The 22,229-nt window shown below is 38.3% G+C and overlaps 1 protein-coding gene across 28 annotated transcripts in view; it reads right to left on the reverse strand.

Moving 5' to 3' along the window:
- The window catches only part of ANK2 (ankyrin 2), a 601,138-nt gene that overhangs the window by 15,561 nt on the left and 563,348 nt on the right, over positions 1-22,229 (reverse strand). For 25 of the 28 annotated variants that reach the window (XM_074341892.1, XM_074341900.1, XM_074341899.1 and 22 more), the window contains 7 exons: positions 21,956-22,081; positions 18,432-18,554; positions 16,446-16,478; positions 14,502-14,523; positions 3,826-3,900; positions 1,583-1,714; positions 414-557 (listed from right to left, as the gene is read on the reverse strand). In XM_074341892.1, the coding sequence (XP_074197993.1) occupies positions 414-557; positions 1,583-1,714; positions 3,826-3,900; positions 14,502-14,523; positions 16,446-16,478; positions 18,432-18,554; positions 21,956-22,081 (655 nt within the window). Of the gene's footprint in view, positions 1-413; positions 558-1,582; positions 1,715-3,825; positions 3,901-5,443; positions 11,699-14,501; positions 14,524-16,445; positions 16,479-18,431; positions 18,555-21,955; positions 22,082-22,229 lie in introns of all 28 variants that reach the window. The other 3 variants (XM_045515009.2, XM_045515000.2, XM_074341968.1) reach the window with 2 other exon arrangements.

Raw genomic sequence — 22,229 nt, forward strand, 5'->3', positions numbered from 1 at the left:
GAAGAGATATGAGGCCTAGCTCGCTCGCTCTCCCCGACGTGAGGGCAGAGCAGGAAGACAGCCTTGTACAGTCCAGAAGATAGCCCTCACCAGAGCCCAACCACGATCTCACCCTGATCTTGGACTTCTAGTCTCTAGAACTGTGCAAAAATAAATTTCTGCTGTCTAAGCCAACCAGTTTATGGTATTTTGTTATATCAGCCCATGATGACTCAGACAATGATGAAATAACAAAGAATGAGCACTGTTGGGGCATCTAAAATGGGCAGGGAAGCCTCAAAGTATTCAGGAGAAGATCGTATTACCAAAGGCCACAGTCTGCCTTCTAAAAATAGGAAGACAGTGGAGGACAGGTCCAGGTGCCTGAATTAACCATACATAGCAGACACTCAGACACACATGAATTGTTCGACCTTCACTGTGATCCAGGGTGATTGTGTGTTCAATCTCTGCGTAGCTGTGACTGATGCGCTCCTGGAGGGGCTCTGTGCTGGCCTCCATGAGATGAACAATATCCATTCGGTTGATCTTGGTGAGACATTCAATGAGACTGGTATCTGGGATGTTAGAGAAAAACCATTTATTACATCTAAAGGGTACTCTTTAAAAAAATCTCTTTCATTTATTCTCACTGAATTATTTTTTGTGTGTGAACTATTTTAAACACAGGAAAAATTTACTAAAATTTTGATATATGTACAGGAAACAACCAAAGCCCAATTAAGGGTCTTTGTAAAAATAAGCAAACAGACCAATCAGAGACGCACACAAAAAGAGGAGGGGGGCACAGCACGGCACAAGCCCTAAAAGTAAAGTTGCCAGAGAACACGTAGGACACCTTGCCAAATCTGAATTTTAAACAAAAAACAAATATTTTTTTACAAGTAAAAGTATATCTCAAATATTGTATGGGATATACTTCTAGAAAAGTATTTGTTGACTATCTGAAGATTTAATTGGCTGCTCTCTATTTTCATTTGCTAAAACTGGCAATCCTACCAGAAGAATGGTAACAGAAGGAAAGATGAATGTGGGCTGGATGTGAATCAGAGAGGTCTCCAGGTAGACCTTCCAAGAGACATAAAAGGAAGTGGCAAATTTAGACCAGCTGAGGATGAGAAGCGGTTATGGTCAGTATCACTTCTCATTTTATTTGATATGGTCAGAATATCACATATAAATCATTATAAAGAATATCTACCTGACATTTCTCCCCCATTTTAGTCATTTAGGAGTAAGAGAAGCAGGAACTGAAGGTAATGCATCATCAATAAAACAATGACTAATAAAGCAATTTGGCTGGCTATCGATACTTAGAAAGTTTTCGGACTTTTGTGACTACTGTGAGCAGCCAGTGCCAGTATCACATTCCACTAGTCAATGCTGTTCACGGGAACACGGTACAAGAATTTTTATGCAACACGCACATTTGAGAAATGTGATAGCTTCTTTTGCTTAGAGAAGCACTTCAGATTGATGGCATTTGTTTTTTTCTTATTTTACTGAATCCACATAAAAGGTTTGTGGAACAAGACTTATTTCTACCTTTGGCCTACTGCCCTCACATAAGCTCCCCACCTACCGGTAGCGTGTTTCCCATCCCTTTCTAGCCAGTACTTCAGAAGCGCATGACTCTGGTCCTGAAGGGAGTTAGGGTTCTCAATTCGAATTTGATGAATTTGCTCCTCGGTGAAATCCAGTTCTCTTGCTAATTCTAGAAGAGAAGATGCTCCTTTGTAAATACACTAACTTCAAGGTTTGAGTCTCTACACCTTGCCTTGTGATTCTGTAAATGATGTGTTCTCAGTGTTACTGTAAGAGTTCCTTTATTGTTTTCTACTTACTAGAAGCGATGCTCATATGCCTTTGTTCTTCTAGCACTAACTGCAGGTATTTTCCTTAAAATTGGGTATAGAATTGATCACTGTCATAGTTTAAATAGTAAGTTTGAGGCAACGATGATAAAGTATGTAAATTCAGGGCCATTTACTTCCAAAATGTGGAAAAGACCCTTAATACCAGCTCATACTCTTAACCAAGATAATGGAAAATAAATGACTGAAAACAGTAGAAATAGACCATGTCTCACTTTTAATTATCATTAGGTGATGTTTTAAATACTATAAATCCTGTTTCTGGGCACCTGGATAAATACTGGTTATTGCTATATTATGGTGGTTGGATAAACTCCTTTCTTTGATTGGATGTCACATGAATAAAAGGTCTGGGAAGCATTAATTGACCTAGGGAGGAAGCCACAAAGTTTTCCTGTAAAGTCTACCATTAACATTCTCTACGGATGCTTATACATTGTGGGGCAAGGGGAGGTGTGTGTAAATGAGGTGTCCTCTTTGAAGGGAAATTTGCCAATATCTTTCAAAATTAAAAATATACATATACTTTACACAGCAATTTTCCTTCTAGGAATATGCCCTATAAGATATACCCATAAAAATCTACCAGTGCACAAAGATGTTTATTGCCACTAACAGGAAACACCTAAATATCCATCAACAAAGGCCACTGATAAAATTATGGTAACTCCATACAGTGGAATTAAATAGCCATTTAAAAGAATGACAGATATTTCTATGCTGAATATTGTTAAATGAAATTTTGCTTATTTTTAAATAATAGGCATAGATGTGGGCACTGCAGATTTTTTTCTGAACACATGAGAGTGTTAGCAGTTCCCTTTGAGGCATGGGGCTCAAAGACCAGATGTGGGTACGAGAGACATTTATTTTTCATCTTATACTATTCAGTGTGGTTGCAGAATTTTAATTTTCACCAACTATAACAGATATTACATTTAAAATATATATATATACACACACACATATAAATACTTAAGAGGCAAAATAAATAATTCTGAATGTTACCTATTTAACAGGTCAACCAGGAATATTTTGATGTCCTTTCTTCCCCTAAATCCCTCAATTAAATAAGTCAGATCAGTACTTAAAAACTACTTTTAAATGTTTCAGTCATTATTCTACATTATCAATTTTTTATTAAGGATATTATGACTCCTATCTCCTATTCATGACCAAATCTTCAAGAAACTGAAAAAAGATCAACATTAACTTTATATTGTTTGTTTTATTAAGTAGTCACAAGTGACATAAAAGGAAGTTGGACCAAAAAAAGAAAAAGGAAAAAAGCTAGACTGACAATCTAGCTTTAATAATGTTAAATCACAGGAAAGATTAAAGGGCATAATTTTTAAAACCTACAAATCACGATTTGTAAATAATTCATATTGATTTTAGAATTCACTTTCCCTTAAAAATTATTTAACACATAATTTCTAAACTTAAACATTCTCATTTCTCGGAAAATTTGTGAACATCTCATTCATATGTATTTCAACATTCATCAGAAGTAAATTTTAGTACTGTTCATGAAGAAGATACCTGACACAAGGTATCTAAAACAAGGAGCCCAGGTTGAATCTCAAATTAAATTTTATGACAATAACATCTAACAATGGTTTTGAAACAGAGTCATCTCCCTAAGGTTTAGATATCCACAGCTCTGAAAGGAGGGTGGTGGGGGTTGTTATATTCTCAAAATCTCCCAGTCTAAAGTTCTATTATTCAAAATGCAAGAGACAATGAAAAGCCTGCCCTAGTTCACACAGTGAGTCAATGTAGTGCTTGGGTTTTCTAGTTCATACTTTATTATTCTTTTCACCATTCCACGCGGTCCTCCTCAAGGAAAGAAAAAAAGAGACCTTTTTCATTGTTAATGACACTTGGCTGATGCAACTATGTCATTTAAACCAACCAGTTTTTGTTGAAAAAATGGGTCAACTCATTTTACCTGTCCAGCTGAAGCCAAGGTGATCAGCAATATAAGCCAGCCTTTCCTCGATCCGTTCCTGCTCAGCCTGTTGATCTACAAAGGTCAAAAACAGAATGGCCAACGGTTGTCTATGACACGAGTGGAACCACAGTACCGATCATCCAAAGAAAAGAAGTCAAGTGTCCAAATATTTGATGATAGCACAAATTAACTAGCACATTTTAAATCACATTAAATTCTGTGTTTGCCTGACTTCTGGAGTGGAATGGGGAATAAATCTAATAAAAAATCAAGAAAACCATCTACTTCCATATCTCTTTAATCAAGACTAGTCATTGGACATAAATTATATGAGTTATTGATTTCTAGTGATCTTAGGACTTTCCTTTGAATTATCTGAGAGGACACTGCCCACCAGAAGACAACCATCTTGCTCACTGAACACCAGAAAAATCATAAACAGGATGTAGAAATGGAGTAATTTGGTTAGGACTCCCTATTATTGCCCATGGCAGTATAGATCACTTCCGAGTCATATCATAAAGAAATCACATCCAACATTCACAAGAGACCTAGATCGTGGGTTAATCAAACCATCCTGGCTTTTTTCAGTATGGCCAGAAACAACATTTGCCTTGGTCCTGATGGCCTTGGAAAAAGGAACAATAAAGTGCACACAGTTGTCTGCGTATATTAGTATGTATATGTGTCTTCTGGGCAAAGTTTCTGTCTGCTTACTACTAAGTAAGCTCATATATTCCTACAAACTGTAACTTTCCTTCTTTTTTTAACCCCCATTAATTGATGGGCAGCATTTTATGTCAAGGTATCATGACATTTTTTATAATCCCAATTTAAGAATAATAGTCTTTATTATAGAGATATTAGAAGATCAGAGGCAGCTTCTCAGAGCCATCTATGGTTTTCTTTCTTTTTTTTTTTTTTTATAATTCAAAGAATCATCATCCCCTCACAGTCAACTTAAATCATGCAAAGTTTGAGTTTTTGTTGTCTGCTGCATCTAATCAGAGGACATTCTCCATTCCTCTACAGCATAAATGAAAAGCATGTTTTTACCTTATGTCTATTTGCTTAAAGTGTTTACCAATGGTATTTGAAATCCAACCTTTCTGAATCAAAAACAAATCCACAACAATTGGAATTTCATGATATGTGAAATCTTGTACAAATGGCTTCCTAATGATCACAAAATTGTTAAGTGCAAGTTATTTTAAAGTACACAAAGAAAAAAAAGCAATGAATTCTCATAATATGAAACAAGACCAAGAATATTCATTTGTTTAATTTGAAGTTAAGCCTGGAACTTCAGAACAACAAAACTCAAAGCTTGCATGGCCTCACGTGCAGTGGCTAGAGAAAAGGCAAGACCCCCGTTGCCTGCCAATCATGTTTATGTTTTCCATAAGCATTCTCATTACTCAATCTTGAGATTGTTTCCACAGACAAGAGTATACAGAGAAAGCACAAAACACAAAGGGCTTACACAAACATAGTAACCACCACAGAAGGCTTAAAGAAAATGAGACACAAACCACCAACTAAAACAGACGTACAAAAAAACTATATTAAATTTATGACATGCGGAGCACAGGGAATCCCAGTGGCTGGCAAATACCTTCAGCATGGTCATGGCCATTTTCATCAGGGATGCGTTCAATCAGAGTCTCAATGGACTCATCCCAAATGGGCCTTGTGTCAAAGATGTCCTCGGGAAGTGAGTGCTCGGTCTCAACAGGTGGTAGATTTTCAATTACTGAAACTTCCAGGGCACTACTGCTCTCATCATCTGAAACTAATTCCTGCTCCCTTTCTGACTGTGTAAGTCTGTCCACTAACTTGGAAGCCTCATCACTAATCTCTTCAAAGAATTCTATGGAGTTCCTGTAAAGGTCAAAGAAGTGCTCCTTACTTTCTTTCGTGGGGCTCGTGGCCCCTCTGCTGGAAGATGTGGTGCTTTTGCTCTTTACTGGCAAGCGGGATGCAAATATCTTTGGTCTTGTGGCTTCTTCTTCTGATTCTAACTCAGCCTCCTCTGCCCCCTCTCCGCTCTCTGTTTCTGTCTCAACATAACTTCTAGCGTTTACTGGACTTTTGGCCTTTGTGTCCAAAGGACTGGCATCAGATTCAGATTTGCTTCTACTATCTGGTGCTCTGCTTGTCATGTCCTGTCCCTGAGGAGCCACTGTCTTCTGTAGAGATGAGTCTAGATGTGAAAGCTGCTGCTCGACTCTCTGGACGGGCGCTTTCACGGGGATTTTAGACTTTGGTTTTATTTCATCCTCTTTACTTTCCTCATCCAGGCTGGGTAGAAAATCTTCAGAAAGGGAACTCTCATACGCCACAGATGGAGGTGCTGAGGTTGAAGTGGGTATAGTCCTTATGGGGATTTTCGATCTGCTTTCACTGGAAGGCACATTCTCCATGGGTGCAGTAGGGATTTCAATGACTGATTTCTGTTCCTCTGGGGAAGAATCGGGAGAATCATCCCTATCTGAATATACAGACCTAGTGACTGTGGAAAAATCTAACTGAACTTGTACAACTGGTTCAGGGGAGTCAGGGCAAGCTGTCTCCTTCACACTGGACAGAGGAGGTGTATCACTCATTTGCGTAGCAGGAAGGTCCTCAGCCCCTGCAGAAGGAGCCTCTTTCACTGGTGTTTCCATGGAGGCTGAAATTTCCATTTCAGAGTTAAGTTGAGCCTCTGAAGCGGGTATTTCCTCTACTTCCTCACTCATGTCATCTGGGAGTAAGTCAGCTTCATCACCTGCTGTTTCTTTTGATTCTAAGAGTGCTAATGACTCAGCTGATGTCTCCAGCTGTGGGGACTCAGTGCCTGTACCTCCTTCTCTCACGTCTTCAGAGAGAGTCTCTTCCCTGGATTCTTGCCCAATTTGGAAAAAGTGAAAACTTTCATCTGTATAAGACCTTTTGGTCATATCAATGGCACCACTTCGGGTCATCTCAAACAATTTTCCTTCCTGAAAGAGAAATGGATTTTGCTCACTGGTTGGGGTCCCCTCTTCAGTTGGGGTCCTAGCAGGAGTGGTGTCTGGGGTGGTACCCTGTGATTGTTTGTCTACCATCAAACCAAATATCTTTTGCTCTTCCTCTTTTACTCGTGCCTCAAAGGCTGCATCATCCTCACGGATTTCACTCCAGGAATCAGAATCCACATCAGTTTTTGTGATGATGACTTTGCTTATCTGTTCACCAACGACTGTTGATGAAGTTGGTACAGTTGGCTTCGAAGATGAGGGGGCTCTATCTGGCTGCATTTCCCATGAGGCACTTTCTTGTTTGCATTCTGCTTCCAAGTTCTGGTCCTCAAAATTAGATTCTTTGCTTGAAACAGGTGTATCAGAGGAGCTTGTCACTACTCTGTCTTCAATAGTGGATGTAATAGTAACAGAATACACTTCAGAAGAGTGAGAACTTGTGGGTTGCACATCTGTTTGGGTTTTGCTTTCTTCACTAGAGAAGAAAGACTGGGAAGGAACATTTTCATAAGGGCTTATGATTTGAGGATCATAGATTTCATCAGTCTCTGTTGGGTTGGACACTGGAACATCCAAGGACGACCTATCTGTCTGAGTAGTGATGAATGAGTCTTGAGTGGAACAGTCCTCTGGTACACTCTCAAAAGCTTGGTCAGTTTTTGTGACCTCCATTTTTGTAGTAGAAGATGGAGAGACTATGTCGTCATCTAATTCTTTTCCTTCAGATGCTGGACAATGAGGCAAAGAGGACAAAGATGAAGAGCTCTCACTGGGGTAATCTACTTGTAGAGATTCAACTCTAGAAACATCAAGCTCTTCTCCTTCTGTTTCTCTTTCACCAGCATCTTGGAGAGCTAATGATTCCTTATGGATAATGAGCTGCTCACTGACATCATCACCAGTGGCACTGTGGAGACCTGAAGAGACCAGAGTGGCTGAGCTGCTAGGACTCCCAGCCTCACACCCATGGCCTTCGTGGATTTCTGGTTGATCAGCATCTCCATTTCGATCATCATAAGACATCTCTGGGCCGTCAGTGGCAACCGTACAACTGTCTTCACGTAAATGAGGTTCACCATCTTTTTCTTCTTCTGATTTACCTGAATCTTCTTGAGTATCTTCATTCATCTTAAACGTATACTGTTTGGAAATGATAGGCTGAAACTGTACTTCTTCAGGACTGGAATTTGAGTCTTGGCTGGATGGAAGTGGGGAAGGAGGTTGTACTCGAATAACTGGCTCTGATAAAAGGCCTGAGTCAGCACCTTTTTTCAGCTGTGTCAGCTCAGGCTCACTCTCTGAGGAGGAAGAAGCCTTCCTGCCCTCTGATGTTACTACAACAGGGACATCGCTTTCATCCTCTATACTCTCTGTATGTTTTGGTTCATCCATGTCTGCTGAACACTCAACATCAGGGTCAGAGGATGAAGAAGATTCTTCTTGCTTGGGTTCTTTTTTGTAGTCTCTTTTCTGCTTTGCTTCTTGTTCAAGTTCATCAAACGTTTTGATTTTGGTTACCATTTTAAACATTTCTTCTTCGGGTGTGAACCTCTTTTTCTCCCCATTTTCTGAGTCATCTTCTTCCGCACATTCAGGAATCACAGCTGGTTTTGGTGTGCCTGCATCTGTGGTTTTGGGTGTGACCTCATAGCTAATTTCTTCGGAGCTGGGGGTGTCAGGAGAAAGGGGGCTCTTCCCTGAGCTCTCCATGAGTGACGTCTGTTCAAAGCTGTCGTCCTCAGCACTGCCATCTGGGTCACGGAGCAGCCGGGACCGCATAGAGGCCACTTCTGTGAAGATTTCTGTTTTGGCAACGACTGAAGGAAGAGGAAAGTGACTTGGGAGAATTCCAGCCTTCATCTTTGGTTCAACAGGGCTGCTTTCAAGAGAGTCATGGCATGGAGATTCTTTCAGAGGACTCGGTTCCAGAGAATCAGGAGTTTTGTGTGAGGAATTATCCTCCAGCACAGGGCTGGCTTCCAGGGAGTCTTTGTGACTCACTGCAAATGATTCATCAGCCCCAGGGCTGAAGACCTCACTGTCACGGCTAGGGAGTACAAGTTCTAACCCTTGGGGACTTCTAATGACTCCCTGGGGCTTTGATTCAGTCCCTGGGTCTGTCTTGACAGCAACATCAGGCAGTGGTGATGTCTTTGTCTCATCTGAGGGCTCAGTGGTTGAGGACTCCTGAACTTTCATATCAGTTTGTGTCTCGGGGGGTGAACTAACATATGTAAGTGGACCTTCATCACAGGACACTTCCTCAGTCAGTCCTTTGGATGTTTCTTTTGCTAATGACACACCTTGACTGCCAAGGTAATCACTTCCTTGTTGGGGGCTAGTGTCTTTAGAAGGGTCTAGGGCGGCTTCCTTCAGCAAAGGCTCAGCAGAGGGCTCCTTGGCCCCTGTGACTGCGTCCCCTTGCCCTTCAGAGCCATCTGTAATGTCCTTTGTTGATGGATGTTCTTTTTCAGAGTGAATCTCTGGTGATGTTTCTAACTTGGTAGTCCCATTTGCTTCCTCAATTTGCTCCTTGCTTTTCTTTGGTGAGAAAGAAAGGCTTTCTGGGCTGGTCTCGGGGGTCTCTGCCAGGCCCTCATGCTTATAGCTTTCTTCTGAACTAATCTGAGGGGTCCCTTCCATCAGGCTGCCACATGGGGAACCTGTTACCCCTTCGTGCTTTAGGCTTTCGGAACTGCCGGCTAGAGCGCTGCTCTGTAGAGACAGAGCTGGGAGGAACTCATCCTTCATGTAATCCAGTGGGAATGTTGTGTTGAAAGGACTAGTGAGCACTTGGTCTAAGTGGAGCTGCGCCTTCTCAGTCTCTTCACTCTGGCAGAACTGCTGGTATTTGTCATTGTCTTCCAATTCTTGCTTAATGACATCAGAAAAGTCAGTGGAGGTTTTCCTGTTTGGGCTGATCTGGAGATCCATGTCTCCCTGTTCATCAGCCAGCTTTTCTTTAGGGGCTTCACTATCTTTATGACTTTCTCCTTCAGGTGCTGGATGAACAGGTTCAGGTGTTTTGTGGTTGAGCACTTTCTCCTCTCCAGCTACGTCTTCTCTCTTAAACCCTATGAAGGAAGCACGAACCGCTCTTCTGGACTCTGAGGGTCCTGTGACCAGGAATCTCTGGCCTCGTTTGATTGTCAGACTCTCTGTTTTCTGCATTTCTCTCTGGGTTACTACCTGCCCCTTTTCTTTTTCTACCCGAACTTTGCCTTTCTCTTGTGGCTGTTTTGGTTTGGCTGACTTGTGCTCAAAGAGTCCAGTCTTATGTTTGGATGGGTCCTGACCTGACTGGAAAGCTTTCATCAACTCCCGAACAGACATCGTCTCCTCGATTCTTTCTGTTTTTGAGGTGGGAGAGACAGGTGGTTGCTTGTCTGTTTTCCCAGAAGGTGACACAGGCAGGTGCTTCTCAGTTTTCCCAGAGGTCGATGCAGGCGAATGCTTTTCCATTCTTCCAGCTGGTGATACAGGCAAGCGTTTTTCTGTTCTGCCCGGGGATACTGGTGGATGTTTCTCTGTTCTCCCAGAGGGCGATCCAGGTGGGCGTTTGTCTGTTTTACCTGAAGGTGAGACTGGTGGGTGTCTTTCTGCTTTGGTAGAAGAGGACACGGGGGAGTGTCTTTCAGTTTTTGTTGAGGGAGACACGGGGGAGTGTTTCTCAGTTTTACTTGACGATGACAAAGGAGAGTGCCTTTCAGTTTTGGCCAAGGGTGACACAGGTGAGTGTTTCTCAGTTTTACTTGATGGTGATACCGGAGGGTGCCTTTCGGCTTTTGCAGAGGAGGAAAGAGAAGAGTGTCTTTCTGTTTTAGAGGAGGGTGATGCTGGGCCATGCCTCTCTGATTTTAGGGAGGGGGACGCAGCAAGATGTGTCCTGTGGTTTATCTTTTTGGGCACATCCTCTTTGCCTTTGACCCTGACAGGCAACTTGCTTCGCCCTTTCTGTTCATCTTCCACGCGTTTCTGAAGGGCCTTCACCTTGTCCTTTATGGAACCAATGGGAGTTTCCTCTATCAAAGGTGACGTAGCTTTTACGGGGGGAAGAGGCTCAGGGGCTAAACCGAGGTCTTCATCTAATGATTCTTCTGAACTCTCTTTTTTAAGTTCAGTTTTTTCTGCACTAGCTTGTAAACTATCCTCTTTTTGTTTTTGTTTTTCTTTTAATTTCCTTCTCACTGGCTTCTTGATTCCCAGGCTGGGTTTGGGCTGTTTCTGTGTACTCTGTGTCTCCTCAGAGGGGGCACCTTTCCCTTTGCTTTCAGAGCTCCTGTCAGGACCCTGGGACTCACACATCTCCCCTGCCAGGTCATGCAATGTCTGCAGTTGCTCTTTGTGGGGAGACTTGTAGGAATTTAGATCCTCAGTAAGGTAGTTCACTAGCCCCGTTGAGTCTTTCTCTCCTTTGACTTTGGTCTCTTTATCTATTCTAACCTCGACACATGGATATTCAGTGATTTCTAAAGGTTCTTTTCGCTTAGCCTCCTCTATTTCCTCCTCACTGATAATAACCCATTCCTCTTCCACTAATTCTCTCTCTGACTGAGACCTCGGCACACTGCCTTCACCTCTGGTGCAGGTCCCACTTCTCAGGATTTCATTCACTTTCTCTAAGTCCTCTTTTACTCGTTCAACAATTTCAAAAGGCTCTCCGGGCTCCTCCTCAGCAGCCTTCACCAGCTCCTTCACTTTAATGGAACCTGCCCTGTCAGATCCATCTGTGGTCAAGATGGCGGTCATCTTGATCAAATCCTGTTTCATCTCAGAAACTTCAGAGAGCAAGTCCGGACTCGCTAGGACAGGAACTTCATTAACCAGGTGGCTTTTCAGGACAGATGTTTCTGTAGATTCTGTCTCATCATCTTTGATGTGAATGAAAAACATTGAAAGTAAAATGGAAATCAAAAAAGATATTGGCAAATGTAATCAGGACTGAAACCACAGAGTGTCTTTTCCTGTTGTGGTGGGGGCACAACAACATGGGCTGGGAATGGTGGATCCACAAGGTCTTGGGATACAAAAGCAAAGCAAGGCTAACAACAACAACAAAAAAAAAACTGAAAAGGAAAAATGAGCAGGAAATAACTTGCTTAATTTTCTCACTTGTAGCTCATCCACACATACAACAAAGCTGTAACAAATAATCAAGACACACACACACAAAATCACAAAACAAAGAACGAACACTGTGAAATTATACAGAAATATCTCAAGATTGTTCAGATGTTACAGATCAATGTTGAAAAAAAATAAACATGGGAAAAAAAAGGAAAAAAAGCATTAGAAATTGCAGAAAGTTGATTTCCTCTAGGAGAAAGCCAGTAGTAGCAAATTCAGAATACCTTCTAATGATGTATATGCGTTCATTTATATGATTAAATATAAAATCATATAAAAATCTGAGGTTCAGTATGTTTACTTCCACCAACATACAATGATTATATAAAATATATCTGAATCAGCTGCAAACTGGCATTTCATCTAAGGGAAATTCACACCTAACAATGAAACAAACAGTCTTGTGCTGAGAGGCATGGTCCTTTCCTTGGAGCAACCTCCTTGTTTAGACACGTAATGGATAGACCAAGGAGGGAAAGAAAGGAAAGGAAAGAAAACCAACACAAACAACAACTGTGATTAAATTTATTTGTGAGTCCAAAGTTAAAATGTGATGCATGGCAACCCAAATCAGAGACAGTCACACAGGACACACGCACAGTTTATGTAAGCCAAGTTATTTCCATGCAAAGCAAAGGTGGAATAAAACTGGTGGGAAAGGTGGCCTTGCTGAGTTGCACGGGCAGAAGGATGGTAAGAAATTAGAACAAATATGTAAAACATTACTGTGGTGAAGTGTATTTATTTCCCTACAAGTCCGTCCCTAAGATGCTCAACACAGTATGTTCAAGGCATTGGTGGCAGGGTCTGCACCCATTAAAAGCAAGGAGGGAAACTCAAACTCTTTAGTATTTATTCATGAAAAGACCTTAGGAAAGAATCTCTTCCACAGAGCCCTTCTTTGGAGATTACTGCATGCCTAGATGAAGATTATTTTATGATTGATTATCTTTATACTAAAAGAAAGCTGAATGTGAACTTATATTTGAAATTTTTTAAATGGTCACAATACCTAGGAGTTACCTGGGAGAATCCTTGGCATTATAGCAGTACAGTAACTTTTTTTTAAATTAATGATTGAGCCAGATGGATGGGTTAATTTTTAATTCCTACTAACTTGGATACAAGGATCAAAGGAAAGGGCCATTTAAATAAACACCATAGCCCCAAAGAAGAAAGTCCCAAATAACAAAATCTCTTTTAAAAAAAGGAATTAATGAAGGCAATGATAATGTAAACTTTTTATAAACATAATGCCTTCTCTTGAGAGAGTCAGTATTTGTTGAGAAGATATACTTTGTGAAAATGTATATACAAAGATATGTTAAAATATTTATATTAGTAAATATTTATTCAAATATAAATCAATGAAAACATCCCAAATTTCAAATATTCTAGTCCTGAATAATGATTTAACATGAGAGTAAGGAGACTCTCAAGTAAAAGTATTTCAATAACTTAGTAGTAAATTACATTTACTACATTTACATTACAGTAAAATACATGAAGCAAGGACTTCAAAAAAAGGGGAAAAAAGCTTTAAGATAATGGCATAGGGCCTAATGACCATATTCAACATGGTTCTAAGTTTCCTCCTTTTGGGAACAGCACCTTGAAACATAGTGAATCAAATCTTAAAATGAATAAACATTAAAATTTGATTTTTTGTTTTCAAAAGCATCTGGGGCATAAAAGCAAGAAGAAACTTGAAAATTCAACTTCTTCCACACAAGCAGCTAATGAGTCACCAGAAACAGTCCAACAAACTGAAAATTTAATTGAATGGTACAAACCTGAAGTGAGTTCTAAGATAGCTCTCTTAAGGTCTGTAAAAACAAGTTCTCTCTGAACTAGATAATATTTAGGATTTGCATCATTATTTAAAATTAGCCCTATTAGGACACACTGTTGTGATTAGTAATTTCATTCAGGAGGTCTGAATTTTTGCTTCCTTGCTTTTTTTTTTTTTTCCAGAAGGTTTCCACCGAAGTCTGTTAGACCTCAGCCCTAGAGAAGTCAGTTACACTTCACCACAGTAAGAGGTGCAAGGGGGGAGGGAGGGGGGTGAGGGGAGAGTTAGCTTCAGCTGAGCACTATTAAGACAGTATCACTTTTGCAGGTGTAGCCTACAAAAATAATGAGCTCTCTACTGAAGTCAGCGTCGTTTGATATAAAAAAGTGATACTGTCACATCAGAGCTTAAAAAAATGAGATGACAATGTTGTGCTAACAAATGGACAAAAACGGTAGGGTGGGTTTCTAAACAAGCATAACAGCGATAGCGGGGGGTAACAGGGATATCCAAAAGAAAGTGAATGCTTGGATGAATAATCATTGCATTTTTACTGCTAATTAGCTCACAGATTTATGTCTTCATAATTTAACTGGCCAAGCTGCTTTTCTAAACATATATTAATGATTAATAAGGATAATATAAAAATATACTTATTACAGTGGTTAGTAATGGCAACTAGGTTGCATCTTAATTCATGCTTTTCTTTAGTGTAGCCAGCTTTCAAACAAACTCAATTTTTTTGAAAATCTTACTTTTTTCTGATGTCATATCGATCTGAAAGAAAACATACATAAATCGAATGGTTACAAGTAGCATCTTGTCTCACCACCCCTGATGTGCACAACAACCTCTTATTCATAATTATACACATGGGAGACACCATAAGCTAGAGGAAGGTCAGAGTAATTTGCTACAGTTCTTCCTGAGAATTTCCTTCATTCTCATGCTAACTTGAAAAAAACAAATCTCTTTCCTAGACACTATGAGTGTAAAGTCCTTTCTAAAATGTTACTCCTGGGGAGATATGGTCCAGGGAGTGTTTGATGTTAGAAATATACATTAGGGAAAAGGCCAGGGAAGCAGTGAAGTAGGTATAAAACAGTGTCAATTTAGTTGAGAAAAAGAAAGCAAGAACAAACAGCATGCCAGGGTGATCTGTTCTACAGAAGTAGTGTCATTATGAGTTACAAGCCAGAATTCCAAATCCTGAAAAGCATACAAACTAGATCCACTGCCCTGAATAGTGCCTGGAAATAGTCAATAGAAAAATCATAAACCTAATGTGAAAACCTCATTTGAACATATACCAAAGTTGGATTCATGACTATCACTCTGTCTAGAAGGTATGTAGGTATCATTTTGAACAGCTTGGGGATTGAGTCACCAACTACAGGAAGGAAACTGAGTATGTGAGACAAAGAGTGACTGCACAGTTAAGGGAAAGAATGGCGTCAGTCTTGTCATAAGTTTACTGTGTGTCTGGTTATACATGGCAGGTGGATGAGTCTATAATCACCCTCTTGTCCAGCTCCACTGCCTGGGTATCAGTTAAAAAAAAGTGAGTTCAAGGGCATTCTCTGAACTAAGGCCTTACATTTTAAGCTGGTGGATCCAAGGGTGGTTTATTATGTTTTCCTTTATGTTTTTGTATTTCAAATCCATCAGAAAAACATTAAAGAATAAAACTAGTATATTTGAAAACATTTACTTGCAGCTAATAACAATTCCATTTGTCTCAGAAATAGGAACCAATATGTTAATCAATTAAGTAGAAGGATAATTTTCCAATGATTTCTTTCATTTCTATGATAACATTTGGGCATTTTTAGATCTTTATAAAGGAAACAAACACGTACTTGCTTTAACTATCGAAGCAGATATAGTTCGAATGGCTATTTATTCAATGCAACCTCTCTAAGACCCATTTTCTTCATCTATGATATGACAGCACACACCTCATACGGTGATTGTGAGAGACCAGTGTGGACGGAGTACGTGGAACACTTAGTAAAGAGCCTACCTTATAAAAAGTGTACATGACCAGTAGGCTTCTGTATTATAATATTATAGTCAAATGGATGAACTACATGCTCCTGAAAGTTTTCTATTTCAGTGGTCCTCAAACTTTGTTTTTAAGACCACCTTTACACTCCTAAAAATTACTGACGAGCCTGAAGAACTTTTTGTTACGCTTAACATATATAAATAAGTATCTCTATTACAAATTAAAGCTGTGAAAATGCTAGAACCCAGTATATATAAGAGCACATTCCAGAGTGTCAGGTGATGATGTTATCATATATAATGGAGTCTCTAGAACATTCTTGTGTAGCTTGTGAGGATATGGGAGCTAAAATGCAAATAATGTCTTTACTACTAAAGAAAGAGTTTGACCTGCAGGCATCTCCAGACCAATCTTTGAGAATCCCTGGGATAATGGTTTGGTCTTCAGTAGTTAGCAGAGAAATCTATATTATTCCATAAGACAGGTAACAATTTACAGGCAAATTTTACTGTCCTCTGAAATCAGTCCACAAGATGAGAAAACTGTCTCAGAGAGGTTAAGGAAAATTGTGACCCTTTAATTACCAAGAACAACTGTGTAACCCTTCTAAGAACAGAGCTTAACCATGTGGTCTTATTACTGTTTACAGCAATGACAGAGCCATGAACAAGTGACAATGCCATACAATTACCTCTTCCTCCTGTTCTTGATCTGACTCTGATTCCTTGCCGCCCCAAGATGCCATGCAAGGTGGAAAACAGAGAGCAGGAAGAGTAGAGAGTATTTAGAAGAAAAGATTAAATACCCTGACAAAAAACATCAACAGGCAAGCATACACTCAGCGTACTCATAATTTTTCTAACAGTTTACAGAAGACAGGCACAAAAATTAAAGAGGATTGATTTAAATACAAATGTCTGTCGATTCAAGAGACAAAAGAACCAAGATGATAAATATACTCATTTATAGGCAAAAGAACTAAAATGATAAAAATACTAATTTCAGATGCTAGGTTATCAGCAGCCTCAGAGTTTGACATTTAACGAATTTGATGGCATATGTCTACCGAAGTGGTGATGGCAATGAATCAGTCATTACAGATATTGACTAAGACTGTTAAAAGCCACAAATAAACATATGGTGAATGTACTTTCAATACACAGGCAACATTTAGGAGTTTTATTATGATAAAGAGCTACTAAGTTCTAAAGCATATCTGAAGTATACAATGTTTGGCAGTTTTTTATGTTTTGAGTTACTCAGTGGAAAGTTGTCCTGGACCATCACAGCTACAATAACTGTGTTTGACAGAGCTTGACTGAGAAATAAAAAGTAGTAATGAAGTAAATGTTTTCTTTTATAGCACAGTGAAAGCTCACTGAAATCAGAAACAAAGCTCCTTCATCTTTACATATCACGCAGGTGGATCGCCCCAGCAGTACATATTTCTTTGTGCTGCTTATTTGGCATTCTGCTTCAGTGACTCAAAGTGATCAGCACCACAAACCCCAGAGTACATTCTGCATCACTGGAGTGTGATTAGATTTATGCTCATTTGGGTGGACATGCCCACTGCTGTGCTCTGGGTCTCAGAATAACGTGTACATTCACGTATACCAATACTGGGATTTCATTTCATTTTCATCATTTAGTAAGAATTTATAATGTTAAACATGATGCTACATACTTTTCTCTCTGTGACTGATTTCCAATTTATAAGAATAATTAAGAAAAAACATACTGTGGTGAATAAAAAGAAGTAGAGGAAACCCTTTGCTTTGTGGAGTCAAGAGGAGGATTTTAAATATAGTTCTTCTCCTGCACGTCTCCTCTACCACTGTTCACTCCACTCCCCAACCTCTAACACACACACTGACAGCTTGCTATAACCTCCTGTAAACTGCCATGTGGGAGATTTCCATTCAAAACGGATACTGGTTAAAAACTTTTTTAATAAAAGAAAAGTTATCCCTAACATTTAATTCATTCCCTTGTGTTCTTTGATTTGATCAGAGTGATCAAGGAATTCTACAGTGGGGAGAGGTCTGGATAGAAAGTAATACCTGTTGGTAGATTTGGGTCAGAAATTAGTGAATTTTTCCTTTCAACAATATTTCAAATTTACTCCAGTAACATGGGAGTCTTTTGTATACTAATCATGCCAAAATGGTTGAAAAATTAATTTGATATTCCTAAAATAATGTAGGTTACAAAATGAACAGACAATTATTTCAGCAACAAGGTAAAATATCATAATGTTGCTCTAGATTTGATAATATATAATCTCCCTGTGAACTGGTAATAAACAGAAGCTAGTGCACTCATAATGTTTTGGTAGGGCCAAATGTACTTGTATGATGCAGAAGGGATGTAAGAACATAATAAGTCAAAGACAATTATTTTATTTTTAGAAATTAGTTCAAAAAGTTAAATCTTAAATTCAAATTTTATCTCTTCCATCTCCAATATATATTTATAGAATTTTTTCCATCAAAGTGAATTTAATGTGAAATAAGGTAGAGCTACATTTTTCTGTACTTAAATGGAAACTGGACAGGGAATCAAAAATGACTGTTGCATGTGGTTGCATTCAGTCAGTATCTTCACACTTGTTTATTCTACAGGATTTGAGAATCAATCCTATGCTGCCTGAATTGCTCTATACAGATTACAATACCTTCGTATAAATTGGCAGCGTGATGTTTAAGTTGCAAATAGCTTGATGCACCAGGCCTCTGGTAGATTTTGGCTCTTTCATAAATGATAGTCGTCCGCAAGGTTCCTGAGTTGTATCACGTACCTTGAAAAAGAAAGGCATACATGCTTCACCCATATATGACACATACCATTTATTTTAATGAGATGGTACTCAAAAAAAGCTAGGGAAAAAAATAAAATTCATTTGGTAATGCTAATAAGGTTTTGGAGGTGTTCTCTTTTTCTTTTTCTGTTATCATTTAGAATGATTTAAAATCATTCAGCTTTCAAAAACTCTGTGGTAAAATATACATAACATAAAACTTACCATTTCCATTTATACACTTATCATTTCTAAGTATACAATTCAATGGCATGAAACACATTTACAAAGCTGTGCAATCATCACCATCATGAAGAATTTTTCATCATCTCAAACAGAAACTCTGTACCCATTAAGAAATAACTCCCTATTTTTTTCCCCAGCACCTAGTAACCTCTATTCAACTTTCTGTTGCCATAAATTTGCCTGGTACCTGGTATGGATAGAGTTATACTATAATTGTCCTTTTGTGTCTGGGTTGTTTCAGGTAGCATGATATTTTTAAGCTTTATTCCTGTTGCAACATATATCAGAATTTCATTCTTTTTTAAAATTGTGTTGAAATATACATAAAATACCATTTTAACCATTTCTACAGGCATAGTTTAATAGCATTAAGTACATTCACACTGATGTACAATCATGACCTCCATTCAGTTTCAGAAAGTTTTCGCCTTCACAAACTGAAACTGTTTCCATTAAACAATAACTTCCCATTCCTTCCTTCCCCATCGCCTGGGAACCACCATTCTATTTTCAGATTCTGTATCTGACTACTCTAGGTACCTCATACAAATGGGAACACACAACATTTGCCCTTTTACGTCTGACTAATTTTACTCATTTTAAGGCTGAATACTATTCCATTGCATGCATATACTGCATTTTTTTTTATCCATTCATCTGTCAATGGATATTTGGGCTGTTTCTACATTTTGACTATTGAGAGTAACGCTGCTATGAACATTGCAAATAAGTGTTTGAGTCCCTGCTTTCAATTCTTTGGGAATTGCTGGAGCATATGCTAATTTTATGGTTAACTGTTTGAGGAATTACCATACTGTTTTCCACGGCTGCACCATTTTACATTCCCACCAGCAATGCATGGGGTCCCAGATTCTCCACATTTTCACCAACATTTGTTACTTTCTGTTTCTTTGTTTTTGATAACAGCCAACCTAATGGGTATGGAGTGGTATCTTATTGTGATTTGAATTTGAATTTCCCTAAGCAGTTGAGCATCTTTTCATGTGCTTATTGGCCATTTGTGCATCTTCTTTGGAGAAATGTTTGTCATTTTCCTATTTTTGTATTATGTTGTTTACAGAATGACTTTTGCATGTCAACAGTATCAAATATTAGCACAATTGTATAGTTATTTGTGGTAAACAGATCTATTACCCCTCAGCTCTTACTGTTCAATGTGGTGATCTGTAAAAGCCTATCTTTAATCAGGCAAAACAACTGAACCAGAATTGGCACAATGAAAGCCTTCAGTGGAGATCTTGAGAAAACTTAACAGACTCATTAAAAATTAAATAGAATTATCACTTCCTTTTAATTTCATGAATCTCTCACTCATATTCATTTTTGTCCCTCTTTAGAACTGGAATCTAAAATGAAACTTGTATATGTTACAGCCAAATTTCTAACTTGGATTAATATTTCCAAACAGGGACAACAAATTCATGTTACACTGAAGTGTCTCTTCAGATGTTTGCTGAATGAGTTATGAAGGTATATCCAGTCTATAGCTCTATCTGGGATAATCTCTTTTTTTTTAATTCTTATTTTTTATTAAAGTGTAGTCGATTTACAATGTTAGTTTCATGTGTACAGCAAAGTGATTCAGATATACATATACATACATTTTTTTTCAGATTCTTTTCCATTACAGCTCATTACAAGAAACTGAATATAGTTCCCTGTGCTATACAGTAGGTCCTGATTGCTTATCTATTTTATATATAGTAATGTGTATCTGTTAATCCTAAACTCTGGGATAATATTGTAGTAGATTAAGTGAGATCCTGGGTCCTTTGAGAGCTTTTATTATGAAAATTTGTCACTAAGAACTCTTTTGGCCTCCATACTTGTGATATCACATATTTTAAAAATATAAGTACAAATATTTAAAATAAATAATATTAAAAAAAGAAAGAAAGAAAGAAAAAGAAAGACTTCCCTTAACATTTGGCAATGAATAACCAGTTTTTCTACTTAATAAATTGGCAATTTGTCCCTCATTCTCTGCCTTAAACATCGTATATAGCTAAAAATTAAGGTTGAAATTGTCATTTTAAAAATACAAACAATCCAACCCCAAAATGGGCAGAAGACCTAAATAACCAATTCTTCAATGAAGTCATAAAAATGGCCAATAGGCACATGAAAAAATGCTCAATATTGCTAATTATCAGAGAAATGCAAATCAAAACTATCTTGAGGAATCACCTCATACGAGTCAGAATGTCCATCATTCAAAAGTCCATGAACGATAAATGCTGGAGAGGGTGTGGAGAAAAGGGAACCCTCCTACACTGTTGGTAGGAATGTAATTTGATGCAGCCATTATGGAACACAGTATGGAGATTCCTCAAAAGACTAAAAAGACTTACCATATGATCCAGCAGTCCTACTCCTGGGCATATATCCAGAAGGAACCTTAATTCAAAAAGATACATGCACCCCAGTGTTCACAGCAGCACTATTTACAATAGCCAAGACTTGGAAACAACCTAAATGTCCACTGACAGATGACTGGGTAAAGAAGCTGTACTATATTTATACAATGGAATACTACTCAGCCACAAAAAAGAATAAACCAATGCCATTTGCAGCAATGTGGATGGACCTGTAGATAGTCATTCTAAGTGAAGTAATTCAGAAGGAGAAAGAAAAATCCCATATGATATCACTTTTATGTAGAATCTAAAGAAAAAGAAAATGACACAAATGAACTTACTTAAAAAACAGTAACAGACTCACAGACATAGAAAACAAACTTATGGTTACCAGTGGGGGAAAAGGGTGGGAAGGGATAAATTGGGAGTTTGAGATTTGCAGATACTAACTACTAAATATAAAATAAACAACAAGTTTATACTGTATAGCACAGGGAATAATATTCAACATCTTTTAGTAACCTATAATGAAAAAGAATATGAAAACAAGTATATATATGTCTATGAATGACTGAACTATTATGCTGTAAACCAGAAATTGACACAACTTCAATAAAAAAATATGGTTGGTTTTCTAAGATTTCAAAATTTTATAGAACTGGCTTTAAAAACCATTGGAAATGACTGAAAAGCAAATATTCTATTCTCCTAAAGGAAGTCAAAGCTTTTTTTGGTCTTGAATTAAATGCTTTACAAAATTCCATATGTATATATTACCTTGACAAAGAGAGGAAGTCTGTTTTCTTTGAAGGCAAAAAAACTGAATATATGATGTTGACCACTCTTGGTTAATGGCACCAGGTTGCCAAAACAATCAACGTAGATGGGTTTTCCTTCTAATACCTGGTGAGAATAGAGAAAAACAACACAGAATATAATAGCTTCAATTATTACTTGTTATTTACATAAAGAAGTGGTGGTATTACCCAGAACATTAAAATTCTTATAAAGTGCATACAATAATCATTAAACTGCTGAGAAACATTTTGTG

This window comes from Camelus bactrianus, chromosome 2 (assembly GCF_048773025.1).
Source record: "Camelus bactrianus isolate YW-2024 breed Bactrian camel chromosome 2, ASM4877302v1, whole genome shotgun sequence".
Lineage (NCBI taxonomy): Eukaryota > Metazoa > Chordata > Mammalia > Artiodactyla > Camelidae > Camelus > Camelus bactrianus.